This window comes from Terrapene carolina, unplaced genomic scaffold, assembly GCF_002925995.2.
Source record: "Terrapene carolina triunguis isolate 2854851 unplaced genomic scaffold, T_m_triunguis-2.0 Scaffold926, whole genome shotgun sequence".
Classification (NCBI taxonomy): Eukaryota; Metazoa; Chordata; order Testudines; family Emydidae; genus Terrapene; species Terrapene triunguis.
Genome location: NW_020665277.1, coordinates 6,470,130 through 6,493,495, shown reverse-complemented (window position 1 = coordinate 6,493,495; position 23,366 = coordinate 6,470,130). Strand labels below are relative to the sequence as shown.

Sequence of the window (23,366 nt, the reverse complement as noted above, 5' to 3'; positions counted from 1 at the left end):
TGCCAGGCCCCTCTCCCACGTGCGTCTCCCCTCACCGCAGTGTCTGGTCCCTGCAGCTCGGTGGCGGCTCTGACCGAGTGCATGAGGAACAAGCACCAGGCTAAGTTCTTCCGCGAGCGCCAGGAGCAGATTGGCCACGTGCTGCCCCTGGGCTCCTACCTGCTCAAGCCGGTCCAGAGGATCCTCAAGTACCACCTGCTGCTCCAGGTAAACGGGGGGGTGCGTGCCCCCCCCCCCCGCACGGGCTTTGTGGTGCCTCCCGCTTCTCCCCCACCCCCCACTGCACGGGCATTGTGGCGTGACACCCCACCTGCCACGCGGTACCCCGTTCTACTGTGCGCATCACGATCACCGCCTCGGCACCTCCTCCCTCACCCGCCGCAGTGTGCCCCCCGCCCCCCCCATCCCCACCGCTGTAGCGTCACAGGCCCGCCCCCTCTCCAGGGGCACTGCAATCCCCTTCCTTCCTTCCGCCCCGCGCTGCATCCCCTCCAGCCGCAGTGCCGCGCTCTGAACCCTAAAGGTGCCCGGCGAGCAGCCCCACGGCTGTGTCCCTCAGCCCTGCCCACGCCCTGGGCGCCCCGCCCCTGGGGAGGGCGAAGGGAGCGGGGCCTGTGGTGGGAGCGGGGCAGCGAGCCCTCACGCCGGGTGGTGCCCCCAGGAGATCGCGAAGCACTTTGACCTGGAGGAGGCCGGCTACGAGGTGGTGGAGGAGGCCATTGACACCATGACCTGCGTGGCCTGGTACATCAACGACATGAAGCGCAGACACGAGCACGCCGTGCGGCTGCAGGTGAGTGCTGGTGTGGGTGTGTCCCGCCCCCGACCGCGTGAATGCAGCCCCCGGCACCGCGATCCGGGGAGCGGCTCCGTGGGACCGGCTGGGAGCTGAGAGCCTCGTGCGCTTCCCGAAGGTCCCCGTGGGAGGTGGAAGTGAGCCCCTCCCGGCTGCTGCCTCTGGCCTGGCCACATCTGGGGACCCTTTGCTCCTGGCCCCATGTTCCTGTGCTCAGAGAAATGGCCTCCCGGTGCCCTGGAGCTGGGATGCAGCCCGGCTGGGTGCTGGCAGGGGCCCAAGGCCAGCGGTGGTGCCAGGACAGGGAGGCAGCAGGGCTGAGACCCCCTCGCGGATCTGTGGGGGCGTGTGGCTGGTTTGAGAAAAGCACCACCTGAGGCCGCCTCTCCCCAACCCCCCCAGGAGATCCAGTCCCTGCTGCTGCACTGGAAGGGGCCGGATCTGACGACCTTCGGGGAGCTGGTGCTGGAGGGCACCTTCCGGGTGCACCGCGTGCGCAACGAGCGCACCTTCTTCCTCTTCGACCGCACCCTGCTCATCACCAAGAGACGGGGCGACCACTTCGTCTGCAAGAACGACATCCCGGTAAACCCCCCCCCCCCATGGCTCCGTGGTTCCCCCCACCCCCCGTGGCTCCGTGGTGCCCTACATTGTCGGCAGCCGGTCGAGCTAGTTGGGTGGCATGGCCTGCCTGTTCCCTGTTCCCACCCCACTGTCCTTGGGCTGGGAGCCTCAGGGGGCTGCTGGTGCGGGGAGGGGAGCCCCTGCGGGGGCTAGTGGTGCTGGCAGCATGGGGTGGGGAGCCCTGAGGGGTGGGCAGCGGCGGCCGGGGGGGGGGGGGGGGGGGGGGGGGGGGGCAGCGGTGCTGGCGCGGGGAGCAGGAGCCCCAGAGGGGTTGGCGTGGCCCCTGGGAGCGGAGTCATACCTGGGTTGCTGATGCCGCTCTCCCCCCAGTGCTCCTCCTTGATGCTGATCGAGAGCACCAGGGACTCGCTGTGCTTCAGCGTCACCCACTACAAGCACAGCAAGCAGCAGTACAGCATCCAGGTGAGGGCGGGCTGGGCACCATGCGGGGCAGGGAGGGGCTGGCTGGGAACTGGGGGAGGAGGGCTGGGCACGGGACCAGCCAGTGGTGGTGCGGGGGCTGGGTTCTCAGGGGTGACGTGCGGTGCCCGGCCCCATGTCATCACGTGTCCTTTGCCTCAGGCCAAGAGCGTGGAGGAGAAGCGGGTCTGGACCCACCACATCAAGAGGCTCATTCTGGAGAACCACCACGCCATCATCCCCCAGAAGGTGAAGCGCCCCAGTGCCACCCACCTGCTGCCCCCCGGCCCAAACCCCCCGGTCAGAGCCCCCATCCCCCCGTGGAGTTGAGCGCTCGGACCTGGGGCCCACGCAGACAGGGCCTGACGCCGAGCCCCAGCACCTGGCTTCCGAGGGCGTGTGGTCTGGGCTTGGGGTCAGCCCGGCTGTGCCAGAGCGCAGGGAACAACAGCTGCCCCGTGTGGGGCAGAGGGATGGGGAACGCAGCCCCCCGGCACGCTGGCGGCCGTGTGTCACAGGTCCGGTGTTCTCGTCCAGCTCTGGAACAGTTCCAGTGCCTCCGCCCCCGTAGGGTCACACTCACGCGCTGGGGTGAGCCCCTGGCTTCACCGCCTCCTGGGGCCGAACCTCGGAGCCTTCAGCACCCTGCTTCACACCGTGAGCTCCCTGCAGCGAGTCCACCTGGATTGGACACTTGGGGAAGACTCGTACCCCCCAAGGGAGCGATGCACCCCCAACTGAATCAGGAGGGACTCCCAGCCAGCGCTGTAACAGCAGGAGGGTTTCTGAGATGTCTGGAACACAGCCTAGAAAGTCCTCAGTTAACATAGCGAACGGAAAGTCCATCTGGGTCAGTGCAGAGCCCTCTGACCCCTCCTCAGTCCCAGCACCCCAGCTTCTCCTTCCAGCAGCCCACACTTAACATCCCTCAGTCCTTTGTCCATCTTCCCGGGCAAACATTGTCCCCTAGCCCTGTGTTCCCCAGCTGGTCACACCCGGCTGGCTTCCTGCGGAGGCTGGGCCCTCCATGGTCATGGTAGGTGCTAAATGTCCGGGCAATTGGAGTGGCCATTGTCTTCTGGGACTCTCCATGGCACGGGGGGGCCCAGGCCCTGGACAGCCAGGTGTCAGTCTGCACTGGAGCTCTGCAAAGAGCGAACAACCTCCCCACCCCCACCTAATTAACCATGCAGCACATAGGGGAAACTGAGGCACACCCAGTACTCATACAAACCATTATGAAAAATTCTGACTTTGTTGCCCCTGTGGCACCACTGCGCTGCCCTTCCTGTTCGCTAACCGACTGATCTCTGCACCCCTAGGCTAAGGAAGCGATCCTGGAAATGGACTCCTCCCGTAAGTGCTCCCTCCAGCTCGGTCTGTCTGCGGGGCGGGAGGTGGGGTGTCTGTCTCTGGTCCTCTGTCTGGGGTGGGTCCCGTGGCTGTGCACGTCTCTCCTGCACTGCTGGGCCAGGCCGGTGCCCCATAGAATGATGACCCTGGCAGGGGCGCTGCAGGGATCGAACTGGGGGCTTTTGGGTCTAAAGGCAGTCCTTAGTGCCTGAGCCGTGGGACCTGGCTCTGTGAGCACACAGGCTGCGGCAGGCTCGTAAGCCTGTTTGTGGGGCAGCCACTGGGGTAGGACTGCGTCGGCCTGGGGCCTGCGTGCCAGGCCCGGGCTAGGCTCGTGGGGCCCATCTCGCCCTGCGCTCACTCTGGTGCGTTGCAGAGGGGCGGGACACGTCCCCCTGTCCCCACCCCGCTTGCTCTAGCGCACTGCAGAGGGACGGGACACGTCCCCCTGTCCTCCCCGCTCGCTCTGGCGCGGTGCAGAGGGACGGGACACGTCCCCCTGTCCTCCCCGCTCGCTCTGGTGCGGTGCAGAGGGGTGGGACTCGTGCCGCCTACCCCCCTGCTCACTCTGGTGTGCTGCAGAAGCGCTCACCCGCACTCCTCTGCCCCTTTCAGACCCCGCTTGCTACAGATACAGCCCTGAGCGGCTGAAGAAAGCGAAGTCGTGCCAGCCCATGGACGAGGTGCCCCCGCAGGCACGGCAGGGGCGCCGGCAGTCGGGTAAGAAGAGAGGGTGTGCCGAGGGAGGGTGCAGCCAGACGGGGCCTTGGCATGCCCGGCTTAGACAGCTTGGTGACTAACGCCCATGTGGCTGTCTCTCCCGGCACAGCCCAGGTTTTCCAGGGCGTGCATGGCACCACTGCGGGCGGCTGCTGGCGCTACCCAACGGCTGGTCGCCCTGGGGATCGGGAGCATGGGACAGGATGGCCGCCCACCACCTGAGCCAGTCGCTGCCTCCTGCATGGGGCAGTTGGCAGGGCAGGGAAGGGCCCGTTCAGTGGTCTGCCCCTGGAGGCTGATGGAAGCAGGGGTCCCTGGCAGGCCCTGAGCTAGAGGGGCCTGGCGGAGGAGCAGTGCGCGTTGATGGCTCGGAGGGACGCTGTCACAAGCACCTTTCCGCCGCCACTGGGGAAGCAGCCGTGTAGGTGATTAGATCCACCCTCCTAGGTCGGCCTGGCCGGTGAGTGCACATGCCCCCCTCCCTGCCAAGCCCAAAGGGGAGCGCAGTGCCTGGCACAAACCCCGAGATGCTACTTACACAGGGAGCTCAAGCTGCTGCCAGTTTCCTTCCTCCCCTGCCGGGAACCAGCCCCCTCTGCTCCCCGATCCGTGAATCTCTCCGATGTGAAAACCTGTAGGCAGCGACGGTGAAAGGGCACCGGATCGGCGTGGTCCCCCTGGCACTGGCTGGAGTGATGGCCCGGAAGCCGGGCTGAGGGGGTGTACGGCTGGGCTGTGCCCGCACAGAGAGTGGGCAGGTGGCTGACTCGCTCCCTGCTGCTCTGCGGGGGTGAGGGCGGGACTGGATCGTCCGGGTGCAGGGCAAGCGCTGGACAGTTTGGGGTTGAGTCCCCTCCAGCTGGCTCAGGCCAGAGCCCATGGGGGCACCGGAGATGTGGGGGTCTTTGTGTCCCAGCCTGCAGCCGGCCCCTGCCCGTCCTTCCCCCTGGGGTCGCTGTCGGGTGAGCTGTCAGCGCTGGCTGTGATGGGGGCTGTTGCATGGCCTTGCCTGGCGGTAGCTGGTCCCTGAGGATCCAGCCCTGGTATCCGTCCAGGATCTGCCCTATACCCACCCGTCCTTCTCCGGGTCAGATCACGGAGGTGACCGTCCTGCTCTGTCCTCAGCATCCTCCTAGCACAGAAGCTGCGTGGCCGGTTGGGAGACGTGCTCAGATTGATCCGCTGTCCCTGACGGTGCGGCTGGACCCCCGGCCACCTTGGCTGCTGTCGGGCCCAGGGCCCTGCCTCCTCTGCCAGGCTGGGTGAACAGGCCGGGCTGCCCTTCGGCAGCTTCCCGTGTCTCGGAGGGGCCTGCAGCTCGGCCCTGGGCGCTTGCCGCTCTCCTGGGGGCTCTGGCCTTCTAGCAGGGCAGGAGAGCTCTGGGCTGCGAGCACTACTGTGCCTATGCCTAGATCTCCTCCTCTTCCTCGCGTGTGGTGGAGGCGCGGGCATGGCTGGCTAGCTCAGGCCAGACAGAGGTGATGCTGGGGGAGGGGAAGCAACCCCCAGGTACGCTCTCTTTCCTACCTGTCCTGTGAGCCCATGTTCAGGGTGACAGGGGTGTGTGTCTGTCAGGTCCCTGGCTGAGCCGCAGGGACCAGGGTCGCCTTTCCCCACCTGCCTCCAGCCAGGGGTGTTTGTCCCTGCATCAGAGAGTAGCTGTCCTCTCTACTGCCATTGGCTGGCTTGAATGGAACCCAGGAGTCCTGAGCCCCAGCGTTCCATGGCTGTCAGCCTGTAGCTGTGAACCCGCCCAGCAAAGCGTCTGTCCTCCCCACCATCTGTGCTGCTCTGGGATTCACACCCATTGCGCTGGGATCGCCTGGACCTTTCTCTTAGGGGGCCCCTGCCCAGCAGCAGGTGTGACGGGTTCCCCCGGGGTGCCACCTGGAACTGGGGTACCACTGAGCCTGCCTGACCCACCAGCCTGGGCTCCCTCTCTCACTATGCTGCTGTAACAAGCTACAGAGCCCTCCAGCCTGCACTTTCACCAGCACCCATATGGGTAGGGACGCGCCCAGCTGCAGTTACATGCAGACACTCTGATCAGCTCTGCATGGAAAGGCTCCAGCTCAGGAACTTCCCAGCGACTCAGGCACTCACCCCCTCTGGAGTGTAAACCCAACATGATACCGTCTTGGGCTGCACAGAGAACTGGACAGCGTAAGCTCATGAAATTCTCCCCCTCCCTCACTGTGGAGAAGAATATACAACGGCTTTCTGCCCCGAGTTATGACTCCCACACCCTGGTTTTAGACAAAGCAAAAACAAGTTTATTAACTACAAAAGAGAGCTTTTAAATGATAAGTGATAGCAAGTGGATCAAAGCAGATTACCTAGCAAATAAACAAAACACGCCAACTAAGCTTAATATACTAAAGAGATTGGATCTGAATAGCACAAGCTGCACTTGCTTACAGCTTGGAATCCCCAGGTCTTTCAGACCCTTTAGCCTGGGTCCAGCACTTCCCCCAGTTCAGTCTTTGTTCCTCAGGTGTTTCCAGGAGCCCTCTTGGGTGGGGAGTCAGTGAAGGACCATGATGATGTCACTCCCCTGCCTTAAATAGCTTTTGCATAGGGCGGGAACCCTTTGTTTCAAAGCTTGGTTCCCACTCCAGTCAGTGGAAAAATACTGATATCCCAAGATGGAATCCAGCACCAGGTTGACCTGGTCACATGTCCCTATAGTGTCTCTGTAGCCATAACTGGGAGGCTGTCTGTAGCATCCTCAGGAAGGCGCCCAGGTGGGAGATAAGCTTCTCCTAAGCCCGATTGTTTTCCCTAATGGCCCTTCCCCACCCGGCTTTTCAGAATGAAAGTGTCTTTGTCTAGTGGGCATTCCCCAGTTGTAAACGCATTTGAAATACGGATACGTAGTCAATATTCCTAACTTCAGATACAAAAATGATACATGCATACGAATAGGATAATCATATTCAGCAAATCCTAACCTTTCCAATGACACCTCACATGACTTATCTTGCATAGAATACATTGTGATTGTCATCATCACATGATAATATCGTTGTGAAGAATATGGGGTGCAGCGTCACAGTGGCCTGTTCCCAGGCTCTGGAGGGCGGAGGGGTGACTGTACCTGGCCCTTCCCCCAGCCCTTTGTTCTCCAGCTGGTCACATCTGGCTGGCTTCCTGCACAGGGGGGGCCTTCCGTGGTCGCTAGGTGCCAAAATCCGGGCAACTGTTTCTGGGACTCTCTGTGGCATGGCCCCCAGGCCCAGACAGCCAGGTGTCCGTCACACCTGGATCTCTGCAAAGAGTAAACAACCTTTTCCCCCACCTAGTCAATCATGCAGCACATAGGGGAAACGGAGAGACACTCAATTCACATAAATTATGATGAAAAAATGCTCACTTCGTCACAGGAACACACAGAGGGACCCCCTGGGAAAATGCTGTTTTGGATGTTTTGCCCAGCGTCACACAGGAACTCTGGACAATTCTCTAGGGCAACAGTCAACTGCCCAAGCCAGGAGACCCTCTTGTCTCTTCCTGCCATCTCCTGCCTCATTCACTGTGCCCCTTCCAGCTTCTGCAACCAATGAGGCAGGGTCCTACAGACAACAGCCTCCTGCACTGCACAGTCCTGCTCCTTCCCCAGAGCAGGGCCTATCCGGTGCACTGATGAGGCAGGAAAAGCCTAGTATATTTTGACTGTCCTAATGCATACTTGCACAAGAGGCAGAGTTAAGGTGATACAGGCAGCCTTAGTTCTGGCATTTCCTAATGTGAGTGTTTGACTCTGCAGCTGCAACGTTCCTTTAACATAGCTCTTTGCATGTAATTCCTTAGTCTGCACAAAAGCAAACTGAAAAAAACAGCAGTTCCATCCTGCGGCATCATCAAATTGACCCCCAGGGATCATCAGCAGGGTTGGAACCTTTAGATCCACCCCCCAGAACTCTGCTGCTTGAGCTCACAGAGTAACTTGCAGCAGTAGAAGGTTGTCATCCTCTGTGTGGACCAGCATGAGGGAGAGACCCTTTGCCGGTGGGTTTCACAGCTATTTGCTGGCAGTCGAAGGGTGAGACTCAGGACTCCTGGGTTCTGTTCCCGGTGCTGGAGGGCAGATTGCCTGGCTCCCTGAGCAGTGGCCTCTCTTTGCCCACTCCATGGTGGCCTCCGTTCCCAGTGGTGGGAATTCCCCACCAGGGCGGAGCTAGCCAGGATGACCCCCATGCATCCCCTTTGCATGCAATCAGACTGCTGCCTCCCTGCCCGGCCAGGAGGGCAAAGTTCAAGACCCTATCCTGGCTGTCAGAGCCTTGGACAAACAACGGCGGGTCCATCGGCAAACCATCCCCCGCCTCCACCCACCAGCCAATCGGATTGGCTGTCCAAAGGCTGGCGCGGCGCCCTGCCTGCCATGGGCCGGCGGAGCTGTGCGTCTGTAGGGACCAGGGCTCAGGGCTCCCTCATTCCCACGTGTCCCCCGTTCTGAGATCGAAGCTGGCACCAGCCACCCTCTGACTGCTGGCTCTGTGCACACTAGCCGGGCCCAGGGCCCTATGAAGACACCACCTCCCTGTGGCCGCCAGGAGAGCAGGCAGGGTCCCTCCCCCGTGGGGTCGCTGGCTCTGGAGGGGTTCCCCCCCCTTCCCTGCAGAGGCTGAGAAATGGCCCCATTCTGCTTGTCCCCGCACCAGAGCTGCCCGGCCAGGTCTCTCTTCCCTGCAGTGCTGCGAGGGGGGATGGGGTGGGGGCGCTGCCGGGCTGGCTCCCAGGCCCTGCCCCTCTCACTGGGTTGTCGCAGATCTAGCCAGGGCCACCTTGCTGAAGCCTTGGAGTTCTGGGACTGTGGCCCTGGGTGGGCAGGGCAAGCCCCCATCAGCAGGGCTGCTTTGGGGCTAGCCGTGGGGCAGGCATAGCACGTGGCCAGCTATAGAGCATCCTGGGGGGACATGGTCAGTGCCCTGCAGCCAGTGCCACGCCAGATACACAGGTGGCAGGGCTAGCATGGCAGTGGGTGGGACAGCTGTGTCTCAGGGGGCTGTGGGCCCTGCCGTGCCTCGGGGTGCTGGGCGGTGCCAGGCTGGGGGGTGGGTGCAGGGTACACAGCCGGTTGGAGAGCTGCATTGGCTCTAATGGCTGCGTCTGTCCTGTTCTCAGAGCCCTTCCACCTCCGGTGCCGCAGGGAGAAGCTCCCGGACGGACTGCATGGCGGTGTGGGGTCGGGGTGCGCAGGCCGCAGGAAGTCTGGTGCGAGCTCCCCTCTACAGCCTAGGGCACAGTGTGGTGTGGGGATGGGAGCTGCGGTGCTCTGGGCTTGGTGATTCCTGGCACATGGTACTCTTGGGGCCAATCACAGGGATGCGGCGAGGGGGCCTGGCGAACGCACCTCTCCAGCCCCCCGCGGCGGGCGGGAGGGGCCGTCGGGTGGCAGATGGGCTGCCCTGGGGCCTCGCTTTCCAGGAGCGGGAGGCGGTGGCGGAGGAGCCCCGGCGTTGGAGAAGCGCGTTCCCGGTGCCCTGGGACTGCGCTGGGCTTGGGTGGCGCCCGTGCCCTGCGGGGTCCGGGGCTGGGCAGAAAGCAGACGTCTCCCAGCTGCGACCCCGGGGGGGCCGGGCCTGCCCCACACCTGTCGGTCGCATCGCCGGGGGGCAGGGTACAACTGGCAGGCCTCTCACTTGCTGTTTTCCCCACAGAGCCTGCCAAGCAGATTGTCAAGCAGCTGGGTGAGAAAGGTGAGCGAGTCCCCGGGATGACCCTCCCCCTCCTCCCCCCTGCACCCGCTTTGGGCTGGGCAGAGCTCAGCCCTCCCTGCTTGGCCAGCCGGCTGGCTGGGGCCCAGCGTGCCTGACCAGACGAACTGCCCCATCTGTCTTTATATCAGTGGCTCTCAAACTTTTGTCCTGGGGACCCCCTGAGTGAATAAATTAAAAACACCTTATAAATTAAAAACACTTTTTTATATATTTAACACCATTATAAATGCTGGAGGCAAAGCGGGGTTTGGGGTGCAGGCTGACAGCTCGTGACCCTCCCATATAATAACCTTGTGACTCCGTGAGGGGTCCTGACCCCCAGTTTGAGAACTCCTGCTTTATATGGTCATTACAATGGCGCCCTTCCCCCTCCCCCCGGGCCATTTGTGGTACTGCCAAGCCATTCCTGTGGCACCGCCTAGCTCACCCTGTGTGGTGCCCTGGGGGAGCAGGACTCGATGCCCTCACCCCAGCGTGCTGGCCTCCCCCAGCTGTGGGGGGGGTCCCCACTGCTCCGTGGCGTTGAGGGGCCTGCGGGCGCCACACTCTGCCCCCGGAAGCTGAGTCTCTGCTGGCACAAAGGGACCAGCCACCCAGCCCCCGTCTGCCCCCCCCCAGGCAGCTGCTCTAACCTTCCCTGCTCACACGTCAGCTCCCAACACCACAATCCGGGCGTTCGGCAGCCAGCCCAGCCTCACCGCCCTCGGCCCCCTGCAGCTCGTTCTGCCAGGGAGGGGCGGCATTGGGGTGATGCCCCTCCGCCAGCTCCCCTCGCGTTGCTGTGGCCCCGGTGCACGGTGACCCCTTTGCTAATCGCCTGTCTTCTCTCTTCCATGCGCTGGGAATGCGGCAGCAGGACTGAAGGTAAGATCACAGAGCCACAAGGTGAGACGGGACCGCAAGGGTCATCTAGCCTAGCCCCTGCCAAGATGCAGGATTTGTTGTCTAAGCCATCCAAGACCGCTGGTTATCCAGCCGCCTTCTGAAAACCTCCAGTGAAGGAGCTTCCTCGACCTCCCTAGGCAGGTCTGTTCCATTGTCCTCCTCTTCTTGCCATTAGGAAGCTTTTCCTGAGATTGAATCTAAATCTGCAGCGCTGTCGGTTGAACCCATTGCCTCTTGTCCTGCCTCTGTGGCAAGAGAGAGAAACTTTTCTCCATCTTTTTTTATGGCAGCCTTTCAAGTATTTGAAGACCACTATGATGTCCCCTCTTCATCTCCTCTTTTCCGAACTACACATACCCGGTTCCTTCAGCCTTTGCTCGTATGACTTGCATTCCATTCCTGTGATCATCCTTGTCACTTGCTTCTGGGTCCTTCCCAGTTTCTCTACATCCTTTCTATACGTTGGTGACCAACATTGGACACACTACTCCAGCTGAGGCCTAACCAATGCCGAGTAGAGCGGTACTATCACCTCCCATGACTTGCATGCTGTGCCTCTCTTAATGCAACCTAAAATTGCATTTGCTTTTTTGCAACAGCATCGCATTGCTGGCGCATGTTTTGGTTGTGATCCACCACAACTCCCAGATCCTTCTCAGCAATGCTGCTGCCAGAACAGTTTCCCCCCATTCTGTGTTTGTGCATTTGGTTTTTCTTCCCTAAGTGCAACACCTCATATTTGTCTTTGTTGAATTTAATTTTGTTGCCTATAGCCCAGTTCACCAATTTATCAAGATCCCTCTGAATTTAGCTCTATTTTCCCAAGTGTGGGTAACCTTCCCAGCTTTGTGTCATCTGCAGCCTTGGTCAGGTCTACATCCAGGTCAGAAACTCCACCAGACCCGGAACAGAGCCCCATGGAACCCCACTGGAGACCTCCCTCCAATCTGACATCATTCCATTAAGAGTCACTCTTTGTCTGCCGCTGTTTAACCAATTTTGTATCCACTTCATGGTAGTTCTGCCGAGCCCACATTTCTCCAGCTTTCCTAGCAGAATGTCATGTCGATTGTGTCAAAGCTCTGGAAGCCGCCTGAGCCTGGGGGCGGTGGGAGGGCGCGGAGGGGCTGAAGATGCCAGCTGAGTAGCAGTGGGCGTTGGGGGGGGTCTTGCCGCGATGTTTCTGTGCAGCCCGGGGTTCCTTGAACACTGTATGTGCATCGCACGCACGCAGCCCCCCTTTGCCAGTCACACGTACGTTCACACCCACGCGCTTGTGCCCCAGCACGCATGGCCTAGTGGCCCCCAGCTTTTTGCAGTCACATGGAATCAGGACAGGGGCTGGTGAGGGGGGGACACACCACGACTGGCCCTGTCGGGGCCCCGCCAGCAGCTCCGGCGCCCAGGGATGAGGTGGCCCTAAAGGGAGCCCTTGTTTGTCCCCTGAACAGCACGCCGACAGCACCGGAGCCCTCCTGGAGGCCGGGGCGCCCTTGCAGCTCCCTGGCAGCGCTTGGCGGCTGGCTGAGGGCGAGGGGGGCGCGGAGGAGGAGGAGGAGGAAGCAGCCATGGGGAAGGAGGAAGAGCAGGCCCTGGGGCAGGGCTCGCTGGAGGAGCTGGCTGTGAGTGACAGCCGCGAGACGGAAGCTGGGCCGGAGGAGGAGGAGGGCCCGGTGGGCGAGGAGCAGGTAGCTGACTTTGCGAGCTTCCTGCTGGCGACGCTGCACGGCTGGCACTATCGGGCCAACGCTTTGCTTTTCTCCCGGGGCCGCACGGTGAGGTGTCTTTCCAACCCCCTCTTGCATGCTGGCCTGGCGCATGGCTCGGGACTGCCTGCCCCCCCTGCTCTCCTCCATCTCCCACCTGCCGCCCTGCTCGGGGCAGGCTCATCAGCACCCCCGGCTGGATTGGAGCTATTAACCCTTCACTCACCTGACGGAGTGGCCGCTGTGACTCCCAGCATGCTTTGCACCTCCCCATCTAACCCCACTCATGGCTGGCTGGCATGCCAGAGGCGGCCCGTCTCTCGCGAGGGGAAGCTGGTCCGGTTCCCTTGGAGCAGGAAGGCGACGTGCAGCCGATCTGAACAGTGCCAGGTCTCCGCCGGGAGCTCTGACAGCGGAACCCGTCTGGGGCTGGCCGGCGGATCTCGCTCCACAGCTCTAGTGCCAGAACCAAGACCTCTAGGATGTTGCTCTGGAGGATGCTGGCGCTTGACCGGGTCGGAACTGGGCTGATGCTCTGGGGCTCTGAGGTTCTCGTCCCTCAGGCCGGCACGGTGCCACCATGGCTGTCTGAGCCGTGGCCCAGCGGTGTAACGCGTCCCCTTTACTGTGTTTCAGAGCAAGGGGCCCAAGGGAAGCCAGGAGCCAGGGAGCCCCGAGAACCGTCGCAGTGCAGAGACGGCCTCGGCCATCCTGGAGGTGAGTGAGAGACGACCCCATGGGGGTGAATGGGCCACCCCTCCCATTATCCTTCACCGAGCCCGGGGGGTTGGGCGCTGCGCAGACCCGAGGTCGGAGGGACCCCATTGGCCTGAGTGCTGCCCAGAACACCCCATCCGCACAGCCAAGGGGGGGTGGGCTGTCAAGCTGGGCGCTGCACAGACACTGGCCTAGCCCCAAAGAGCTCCCAGCCAAAGGGAGACAGGCACCTCCCTGTGCCACTGAGGTCTCCCAGCGGGGCAGTGATGGAGCCAGGATAGATCGCAGGTGTCCTGAGTCTCGGCTCACTGCCTTCGTACCGCCGGAGCAGCGACCTCCTGACCAATGAGCGTTTGCACTTCACTATAGCACCTTCCGCCTGTGAATTTCACAGCCCACTGCAAGGGCCTGTTCACCCAACACCGCCCTGCCAGGTAGTTGGACTGCTGGAGATTGGGAAACTGAGGCACAACGAGGTGGGATGATGCAGCGAGAGAGCGACAGCACCAGGACCCAGTCGTCGTCTTGTCCTCTGCTCTTACCACTGCTCACAGTGGCTCCCTAAACCTGGGGCTAGAACCCAGGAGTCCTGACTCCCAGCCCCCTGCTCTAACCACCAGAGCCAGGGATAGAACCTGACTCCTAGTGCATCTCTTGCCACTAGCCAACATCCCCTTCCTTTTCCCTGGCTGATCGGTGGGAGTTGCCGAGTCTGTCTCCAGCCAGCCTGCCCCTGTACCTCTGAAGGAGAAGACCCCTTCTTGGCTTCCTTCAAGGGGGCATTGAAGGAAATCAAAAATGGTAACTTGATAACCAGTGAAAGGCAATTAACCCCCTTTTCACCCAACGGGTGATCAGCCTGTGGAACTCCCTGCCACAGGAAGGTTGGGGGAGGGCCAGGAGCTGAGCAAGATGAGAAAAAAAACATTGGACACTTGTATGGCGATCAATGTGCAGCGTAAGACAGCAGCGAGTGCTTCAAACATTGGGGCATGAGATCAATGTGAAGGCCGATTATCTCCCAGCAGCTGCCGCAGGGGTCCTACTTCTGGCACGGGCTGGGGTCAGAGCTGGGGCACCAGCCCGGCAATTCCCCTGTGCCTCAGAATCCGCAGGAATCCCGGGCTCCTTCCCACCCTGGAGGAGACGAGCCAGCGCCCCAGGGATGGTGTGTCGGGCGCTGGGTCAGGGTGGGCGGGCTGCTGTTTGGGGAAGCACACGCCTCCACTCACTCTCCATGCTGCCCCGCAGGCTGCCCCGGAGCCCACTGAGCTCCCCGAGGAAGAGCGCCCTGAGGAGTCCCCTGAGGCCGCGAGCACCCCCGAGCCGGCCCAGCAGAGGGCGATGGAGCAGGAGCAGAGCCTGGCCATGGCGGAGAACGTGGAGGACCTCAAAGCCCTGAGCAGCGAGGAGGAGGAGGAGGAGGAGACCAGGGCGAGGAGCATTCTGCCCCCGTCCGTGCTGGACCACGCCAGCCTCATCGCCGAGATGTTCGGCAGCAGCTTCTCACGGCGCAGCAGCCTGGCGCTGGAGGAGGGCCGGCCCGGGGGCTTCCTGACGCCCAGGCTGGTCAGCCGGAGCAGCAGCATGCTGAGCCTGGAGGGCAGCGAGAAGGGGCAGGGCCGCGGCAGCGCCGCCAACTCCCAGGGCCGCATCTCGCCGCCAGGCTCCACCCGCAGCGGGGCCGCTTCGCCCGGCCCCTTGGAGCCCGAGCGCACCCCCTGCCACAGGAAAGAGTCCATGCTCTCCCAGCGGGACCGGCTGCTGCTGGACAAAATCAAGAGCTACTACGAGTGCGCGGAGCACCGCGACGCCGGCTTCAGCATCCGGCGCCGGGAGAGCCTGTCCTACATCCCCAAGGGGCTGGTGAGGAACTCGGTCTGCCGCCTCAACAGCCTCCCGCCCCCGCCGCCAGAGCAGCACGCCGACGCCAGGCGGGGAGCGGGCGGCGCGGGGAGCGGCGGGCGGACAGCCGCCTGGGTGCTGGCGGGCGTCCCCACCGCCGGGCCCAGGCCCGAGCCCAGCACCCCCGTCGCCGAGGAGGAGTTCCGCCCGCCCGCCGAGATGATCAAGGTGTGGGAGGGCATGGAGAAGCTGAGTGCCGGCCAGCCCTGCCCGGAGAGGGGCAGCGGGGAGGGCACAGCTGGCGCCACCGCCGCGTGGCCCATGGGCAGGAGCCAGGAGAACGGCTTGGACCTGCACGAGCCGCTGCTCATCCTGGAGGACGACGAGCTGAGCGCCATCGCGGAGGAGTCAGCCGGGCCCTCGCCCGAGAGCCGGTCCCCCACGGAGCGAGCGGGGCCCGCCAGGCTGGCCGGCCAGCTGCAGAGACTGGCGCAGGAACTGGGCCACCCCGCCAAGCCGCGCCCCCGGGTCCCGCCGCTCTCGGAGGCCGAGCTGAGCGAGCGCCTGAAGAACAAAGTGTACCAGCTGGCGCGCCAGTACAGCCTGCGCATCAGGAACCGCCAGCCAGCCGGGCACAGGCGGCTTGCCAAGCTGGAGGAGCTGAGGAGCTGCGCAGCATCCCCCCCGCGTGATGGGCACCAGGAGGTGAAGAGAAGCACAGGTGGGTGCTCCCCGGTCTGTGGGGCTGGGTAGGAGGGCTGGCACAGAGCAGGGAAGGCTCCGTGGGGCCGGGTAGGAGGGCTGGCACAGGGCAGGGAAGGCTCCGTGGGCCGTGGGGCTGGGTAGGAGGGCTGGCATGGGACAGGGAAGGCTTGGTGGGCTGTGGGGCTGGGTAGGAGGGCTGGCACAGAGCTGGCCAGACTTCCCAGGGCTGGGACAGGGCAGGGAAGGCAGGTGCCCCCGGCTCTGGCCCCTCCGCTCACCAGCACATGTGATTTCCCCCCAGACCCGCGGAAGAAGCCGGCGCTGTCTCTCGCGACCTTTGAGCAGGTGGTGCTGCAGGAGTACAGCCCCCGCACGCCGCTCTCTGCCACCGCCTCCTCGCAGGACAAGTCGCCCAAGTGCTTCTCCTACAGCCCCTCCTGCCCCACCTCGCCCGGCAGTGGCACCTCGCCCGGCCCCTCGTCCTGCAGCCCACTCAGCCCCATTGTGGCGGAGACGTTCACCTGGCCCGACGTGCGGGAGCTGCGCTCCAGGTACTCCTTCGGCACGGCCTTCCCCGGCCCACGCCGGCCCCCCCCAGTCAACAGGAGCCAGTCGGCGCCGGAGAAGATGGTGGCCGAGCTGCCGGGAGGCGTCCCGGGACAGGAGGGCTGGCGCGGGCTGGAGAAGAGCCCCGGGAGGGACCGGAGCACTGAGGAGAGCCCAGACCCCAGCGCCCGGCAACGCCAGAGGAACCAGAGCGCTGGCTCACTGCGCATCACCGCAGAGGCCATGCTGGGCGACCAGCGGGTCATCGTGCTGGAGAAGGTGCCGTGCGGCGGGGACCCACCTGCCCCCGAGGAGCCGCCCGATGCTGCCAGCTACGTGCAGATCCGCTCGCCCACCTCGCGGGAGCGGATCTCGCTCAAGGCCGTGGCGGAGCGCTGCAAGGCCTACCAGGAGTCGGACGAGTCCCGGCGGCTGGAGGAGGGCCCGGCCCCCGAGCCCAGCCGGGCTGCGGGCTGGGAGCAGGCAGCCGCCGGCCAGCACGGCCGCGTGAGGAGCCTGCGGGAGAAGTTCCAGACCCTGAACTCTGCCAGTTGAGTGGACGCCTGGCCTGCCCGGCTCATGAGGGGGAGGCCGGACTTGTGTACATAGCGAGCGCCTTCCTCCTCCCCCCGCCTACGCCCCCCACCCGCATGGGACTAAACCCCCAGGACCAGGCTGGGCCATGGCCAGAGACCTGCTCTCATTGGGGGCTCTGCGCTGAAGCATGCACCTGCAGATCCTGCGCTGGCAGGAGCAGCGGGCAGTGCCCACCACCAGGACCTTGGCGCAGAGTCTGCCCACCGCCCTGGGGCTGATCTTTGGCAGCCCTGCAGGCACGAGGGGCTGTGCTGCTGGCCAGTCCTGGAGGAGGAGGGTGAATTGCTCTCGGCCGTGCTGGGTGAAAGGGAGCGTGGTGTACCTGGGTGCCCCACGCAGGGCGGCTGTATACATCAGGGTCATGTTGGCTGTACACACACTTCAGTGCAATAATCACCCCTCTCGCCTCCTGCCTGCCTCCTCATGTCTCCTGCAGCCTCGGCACCCCTGCTATTCGGGGAGGGGAGGCAGCGCGGCCTAGTGGGCAGGTGCCCGTCTCGCTATGTGTGCAGCACCTGGCGCGTGTGGCCCCTGCGCTCGGCTGGTGCGGTAGTACGGGGGGCACAGCAGACAAAGGGGGGAGGTGCGCTCTCCCTGGGGCAATGCTGTGGGAGACACTCACCCAGGCTCTGAGGTTGGCACAGGCTGTGCAGGGCAGCTCTGGCTTCTTCCTGTGCCAGTGCTCCCCACTTGGAAATGGGGCGGGAGCCCAGGGCTGGGCCACCCAGGCAGCGGGGGGTGCTGTGAGCTCCCCTCCTCTAGGGGGCGTCACTCTTGGATAGGGCCGGGGAGGGGCCAGCGCCCCTTTGTCCTATGGGTCCCGCCCTGAGAGCGACACCGCTACCCCCTACAGCTCCCAGGGCAAGGACGCTGAGCGCCCCCACCTGCCCTTAGCCTGATGGCTGGTTGCTAGTGGTGCCCCTCTCCACTGGGCACTGCCTGTGATGCTCTTGTTCTGGCAGCTCGTGCTGAGCCCAGCTATGGCAAGGGGGCAGTGCCATCTCCGCTCTCGGGGCTGGGGGTGAGGCTGCTTTGCTAGGCCGGGTCTCCTACAGAACCAGGCACAGGCTGGGTTTGAGGACCTCGGCTCAGTGGGCTGCAGCACAACGGGGCCCCCTCCCCACAGCACTGCTATCGCCCACTGAGTGCCCGGTGCTGCGCTCTCCTGCGGGGGAAGAGGGCAGGACGGTGCATGGGGCAGTGGGGGGGGGAGAAAGGAGGCAGGGCCGTGCATGGGGCAGTGGGGCTGGGCCATGCGTAGGGCAGTGTGGTATGCATAGTGATCCCCTGGCCACAGCACTGCAGCATTGTCCTTAGTGCATTATTCCTGGGCGTGTGCCCCCCACGGCCCCCTGCTTGCCAGTGGCTGACCCAGCCATACTAGGGGCACAGTAAGGAATATCTACGGCCCACCCTGCAGCTCCAGGTTCTGTGGGAGGTGGGGCTCACGGGGCTGGGATCACACCTCCCTGCCCACCTCCTAACCCCCACCCTGCCATGGGTACTGGATGAGCATAAACCAGGCTGGGCCGAGGGCTGGGCGCTGCCTGCCTGGCCTCTGCCCAACAAGGGGCTGCTACTGCCTGTGAGCCAGGGCAGGGCCAGCCTCTGAGCTGGGCTAAAGCCGAGAGTCCCGTGTGGCCCTGGGTGACTCCCCACTGTGCCCCAACTGCGCTGTCTGCTGGGGGCTCACTTGCCCCCCAGCCCGCAAACACTTACACATGTGCCTCATTGCAGGCTCTGGCCTCACCCCGTGGGATCCAGCAATGGAAAATTCAGTGATTCAAAACCATCCACTCCTCCCCCTCAAATAGATCGCTGACCGACCTCCCCAATACCTCGCTGACCGCCCACTGATAGATCACTGTGACTGTGCCCCCAATCGACCATTGTGCAGCTGCCACATGCCCCCAGAGACAGCACTGTACAAATGCCCCATTCCCTGATATATCACACTGCAGCTGCACTCCCAAAACTTCACTGTACAAATGCCACATGCCCCCCACTATGTTATGGTGCAAACACCCCTGCCCTGATAATCACTGGGCAAAGGCACCCCCAAAACTTCTCTGTACATATGCCCCAGCCCCCGATCTCACTGTGAAAACACCCCAATCGATCCCTGTATAAGTGCCTCGCATCCCCTCACTGTATCACTGTGCAAATGTCACATGCTGATATCTCTGCAAATGCCCCAGACCCAATATAGCCCTGTGCAAATACCCCAATAGATCATTATGCAAATGCCACTCCCCGATATTGTACAAACATCCCCAATAGACCACTGCGCAAATGCCCACTGCGTGCCCCCGATAGCACTGTACAAATGCCCCATTTCCCTGCTATGGCACTGTATTGACACCCCAGACCCCCGCTATCTCCCCTTGCAAACACTCTCCAATAAATGCCACATGCCACCCCCCCACCGCTATCTCACTGTGCAAACGCTGCAGACCCCAAGAGATCCCTGTACAAACGCAACATGGCCCCCGGTGTAGCACTGTGGCAATGCCCCTCCTGCTAGATCACTGTGCAAACACGACAGCCCCCTGCCCCGAGCTCACTCTGCAAATGCCCCGGCCTCCTGAGATTGCACTGTGAAAACGACACCCACCACCCACTGTCCGAACACCCGTGGCCCCCTGGTATAGCACTGTGCAAATGCCACACACCTCCCCCAATAGATCACTGGGCAAATATCCCATGTCTGATATATCACTGTGAAAACACCCCCCCACACACACTTATCATTATACAAACACCCCCAATAGATCACGGGACAAAGGCCACACTCCCCCGCCCTGGCATATCACTGTGCACATGCCAGCTGCTCTGTGCAGGGGCTGGGCCTGGCCCCGGAGCTGATGAGATGTACGGGCATGTGACCCGCGGGTGAGTGTATTATAGGCCCGGTTTTGGCTGAGCCCTGGAGGCCAGGAGCCTGTGACACCTGCTCCCGGTGCAGCCCTGGCGCTTTACAGGAAACTCCTGGTTCTGTCTCCTGTGCGGCAGCTGCCGGCCCGGTTCTGTCCACGGCGGGGAAGTTACTGCTCGTCCCGGCCTTTGTGTTTCAGCCCTTCTGCCTGGAACTGTCACCGTCACACACGTGCCTGGCTAGCTAAAGGCCGTCTGTGGCGCCCATCACCATTGTATCTGGGTGTCTCCCCTCTGCGGTGCTGCGATGCCCGTGGGACTCGGAGACGTCAAGCTTGGCTCCACAGAACACGCACTGGGGCGTTTAGCTGGCGCCAGCCCCGCGGAGTCTGCATGGGCCAGTGAGCGTGCAACACGCCGAGGTGCTGGCGAAATCACCCCCCTCCGAGCCCCGCCGCCGAGCCCTGAGAGCACGTCCGCACCACAGACCGTGTGGTGGCACCCCAGCATGGGCCGGGGGAGACGGGGACCCAAGTCCCTGCCTCGTTACAGCCTCCCTGTGGGACCGCAGGGCACGGCCACGCTGCAGCTGGAGGGGGGATCGGAGCACAGGTGTGCCTCCCTGTGCCAGCTTTCATCTCACTCGTGGGGTGATGGGGCAGCCCTGGGGACCTTGGCTAGGCATGTGCCACCAGCCCTTTGCTGCTATTTGAGGGGTGGAGCAGATGAAGCCGGCGTTACACAGCTAGGTCTAAGTGAGCCGCCGTAAGTGTATCCGAGCTGTAATCGCACCTGCCCGTGCAGAAATACCCACATCACCTGCCCGGGCCACGCCGGCCAGCAGCCTACTCCAGAGTAGGGAACTGGGCCCAGGTCTTCCAGCACCTCAGCCCGTGCCCTGACCACTGCTCTGCCCTTGCCACGCTGCAGCATGCCCCAAAGGAGGTGCAAGTGCCTAGCGCAGAGGGCTGGGTGTTAGGGGTGTGGAGCCCTGGGAGGGAGGGGGGGCATGCTGCTCCCAGCCGCTTTCTAATGGGGCCTTAGGGAGCTGCCCCCAGTTGCAGGGGGCCTGGGTCCAGACACGGTTTGGCCCTGTTGCCAATTCCCAGCCTCGCACCAGCTGCCAGGCTCTCAACTTCTCTCCGGTTGGGCCTCCAGGAAAGTCGCTGGGGGACATTTCCAGAGGTGCCTCAGGGCCATTGGCGAAGCTCTTCGGGCACCTACAGATGCAGAGCTGCACCTAGGGGCTTTTCAAATCCCCACTCGGCACCTTGCTGTATCTGTAGGTGCCTAAAACCCTTCATAAATTGGACCAAGAGCCTAAACCCCCTTGGCTTTCCCAGAGACTTGGGCTCCCAAGTCACTTAGCTGCTTTGGGAAACGTTCCCCTTGGGCCTCTAAAAAGTCCTGTCCTCTGTGCGCTGCTTTCCCCGCCCTGGTGGTTCCTGGCTGGTTGAGCCAGCACCGTTCAGCCGACGCGCCCTTGCCAGCCACTGCACAGGAGGGTTGTTATCGCAGATGCTCTTCCGCAGCAGCAGGGCTCCCTGCGGGTTCGTCTGGATTCCCCGCCGCTCGGCACAGAAACGGTCTTTCCCGGACCCCTAGGAACGTAGGGCGGGTTGGGCCCTCTAGTCCTGCCCCTGCGCTGAGGCAGAACCCCAGACCAGCCCTGACGGGCGTCTGTCCACCCTGTTCTTAAAACCTCCACAGCCTGCCTGGGTAACCCGCTCCAGGGCCTAATATCTAACCCGACTCTTCTGTACAGTACTGCAAATTAACCTCATTCCTTCTCATGGCGGCACCCCTGGTTGGGGGAGGCTAGCCCCCTGTCCCCCCTCCCTTCTGCCCGAGGCCCTGCCCCTACTGGGCTCCCATCATCCCCCGCTCTCGCCCCCCAGGGCCGGAGGAGCCCTGAGCCCCCACCGTGGCCAGAGGAGCTCTGGCTGGCCTGGCCAACAGCCCCGTGCACTGGCCTGCTTACCCGAGCTGCCCCAGTCTGCTGCCCGAGCTGCCCTGGCCCACCTGAGCTCGCCCACCCAAGCTGTCCCGAGCCCTGGCCACCCAGAGAAGATTTGAGCCCCGCCGCGACCCAGCCCAGGGACCATTAACAGAGGTTTAAGCCTCCATTACATGCCTCCCATGTTCCTTCTTCTCCTACCCTGGGTGGCCATGGAGACCAATTGATCCCTGTTCCCTTTATAACCACCTTTGACACCTCTGAAGCCTGTTCTCAGGTCCCCCCGCCACCTTCTCTTCTCTAGACTAAACACACCCAGTCCTCAAAGCTTCCCTCAGAGGCCAGGTTTGCTAAACCTCGGACCATTTTTGTCGCTCTCCTCTAGCTTCTCTGACTTTGTGCACATCTCTCTCCACGTGTGCTGCCCCAGACAGGGCACAGGCCTCCAGCGAAGGCGTCCCCCAGTGCTTTGTCTGACCCTGGTGTGAAACCCGCTGGGTAAAATCAAAACAAGATGCCTCAGCCAGAGAGGGGTTTGGCTTATTTATTTCTTAGAAAAAACCATTATTAAAATACTTCTGCAGCACTGGCTGGAGGTTTAGCTGTTTCTATGCACAGTGGAAGTACGTGACAGCGGGTCGTACACGGTGCCTAGCCAGTGGGAATCAACGAACCAACTTGAACAACACGACCCCCTGCCCCTCGGAGAGCTGCTCTGGCTGTGCGCCCGTCTCCTGCAATCATTGGGGCTCCAGCCCCCCCATGCATGTCTGCCCTGAGCCCACGCCCCCCATCTGCGCGGGAGTGCAATGCATGCTGGGAGAGCAGCCCTGTGGAGCAGAGATCCCGCCGAGATGAATTCTGCTGGAAGGAGGAGAGGGCAATAATGGTCCAGGTGTCAAATGGCCTCACGCTTTCCGGGTGAATCCAGTGCTCCTGGGTGTAATCGAGGTGTGTGTGTGTGTGTGGGGGGGCTGTGATGAGAAACTAAAGGTGTTTGAACCCAGCAACACATGGAAAGGGCTGGAGCCAAGACCTGCCACGTGCAGCCCTTCCACGGGCGGTAGGGGTTGAGGAAATGCACGGGGTTACCACTCAGCCAAGGACAGAAATCTGCATGGAAACATGGGGCAGGAGATAAATGCATGTAAACCACTGCACACCCCATGGCACTGACTGCCCGCAGTGCCCGCCTGTACCCAGTGCGATTTCCAATGCGGGGGTCGGGCCCTCTCTGCGTTTTCAGTCCCAGTGTGTGTAAATATAGCTACACCTCCCCGAGATACACACCGGCATGTGTCCTAACTCCATAGCCTGCAGTGTGGCTCGCCCAGGCTCTTTGGTTCTTGCAGGTGTCACTGAAAACACCCCGTTCCCTGCCCCTGCTGCCTCTGCCGGCGACTTGAACTCAGGTGTTTCTTGGCTTAGAAAAGGGGACAGTCGTGCCTGTGTCACGTGAGCACATGGGCCCCTTTGCTGCTGCGGAATAGCCCCAAAGATTAAAAGAACCAGAGCCGCCCGCGCTGCCTTACAAATCTCAGTACAGGCTCCAGCCCCGTTGCAGGGCAGGATCAAACCCCAGGGGACCAGACACAGCCTCATTCGGGGGGGTGCCAGGGCTGATAAACACGAGGCTTACGTTGGCGTGAAGTGGGGGGATCCTTTCCTCTTCTGCACCACACGTGCTGCCAGCCAGCGCCCCCTGCTCCAGCACCACGTGTCCTGGTGCTTTGCCGAGCCAGGCTGGGGTGTGCGGAGGAGCTGATGGGAACCGTTCAGCGCTAGTGGGGTGGAGCTGGCTCCGGCAGGCCTGGGGGGCGGCTTTCCCAGCGGGCTGTGGTGGAGGCATGATGCAGGCCCCGGCGTGGCAGGCTGCAGGTCGTGCCCTCCTCGCGAGC

General features: G+C 62.8%; 1 protein-coding gene across 9 annotated transcripts in view; it reads left to right on the top strand.

Moving 5' to 3' along the window:
- The window catches only part of PLEKHG3 (pleckstrin homology and RhoGEF domain containing G3), a 39,429-nt gene extending 22,393 nt beyond the window's left edge, over window positions 1–17,036 (top strand). For 2 of the 9 annotated variants that reach the window (XM_026661108.1, XM_026661103.2), the window contains exons 6-19: window positions 57–207; window positions 662–793; window positions 1,199–1,381; window positions 1,751–1,843; window positions 2,003–2,089; window positions 3,163–3,196; window positions 3,809–3,913; window positions 9,041–9,130; window positions 9,577–9,615; window positions 10,490–10,500; window positions 11,973–12,209; window positions 12,864–12,944; window positions 14,196–15,510; window positions 15,796–17,036. In XM_026661108.1, coding sequence (XP_026516893.1) covers window positions 57–207; window positions 662–793; window positions 1,199–1,381; window positions 1,751–1,843; window positions 2,003–2,089; window positions 3,163–3,196; window positions 3,809–3,913; window positions 9,041–9,130; window positions 9,577–9,615; window positions 10,490–10,500; window positions 11,973–12,209; window positions 12,864–12,944; window positions 14,196–15,510; window positions 15,796–16,595 — 3,358 coding nt within the window. In that variant the 3' untranslated portion in view covers window positions 16,596–17,036. The remainder of the gene's footprint in view (window positions 1–56; window positions 208–661; window positions 794–1,198; window positions 1,382–1,750; window positions 1,844–2,002; window positions 2,090–3,162; window positions 3,197–3,808; window positions 3,914–9,040; window positions 9,131–9,576; window positions 9,616–10,489; window positions 10,501–11,972; window positions 12,210–12,863; window positions 12,945–14,195; window positions 15,511–15,795) is intronic. The other 7 variants (XM_026661104.2, XM_026661107.2, XM_026661105.2 and 4 more) reach the window with 7 other exon arrangements.
- Window positions 17,037–23,366: the final 6,330 nt, after the last annotated feature.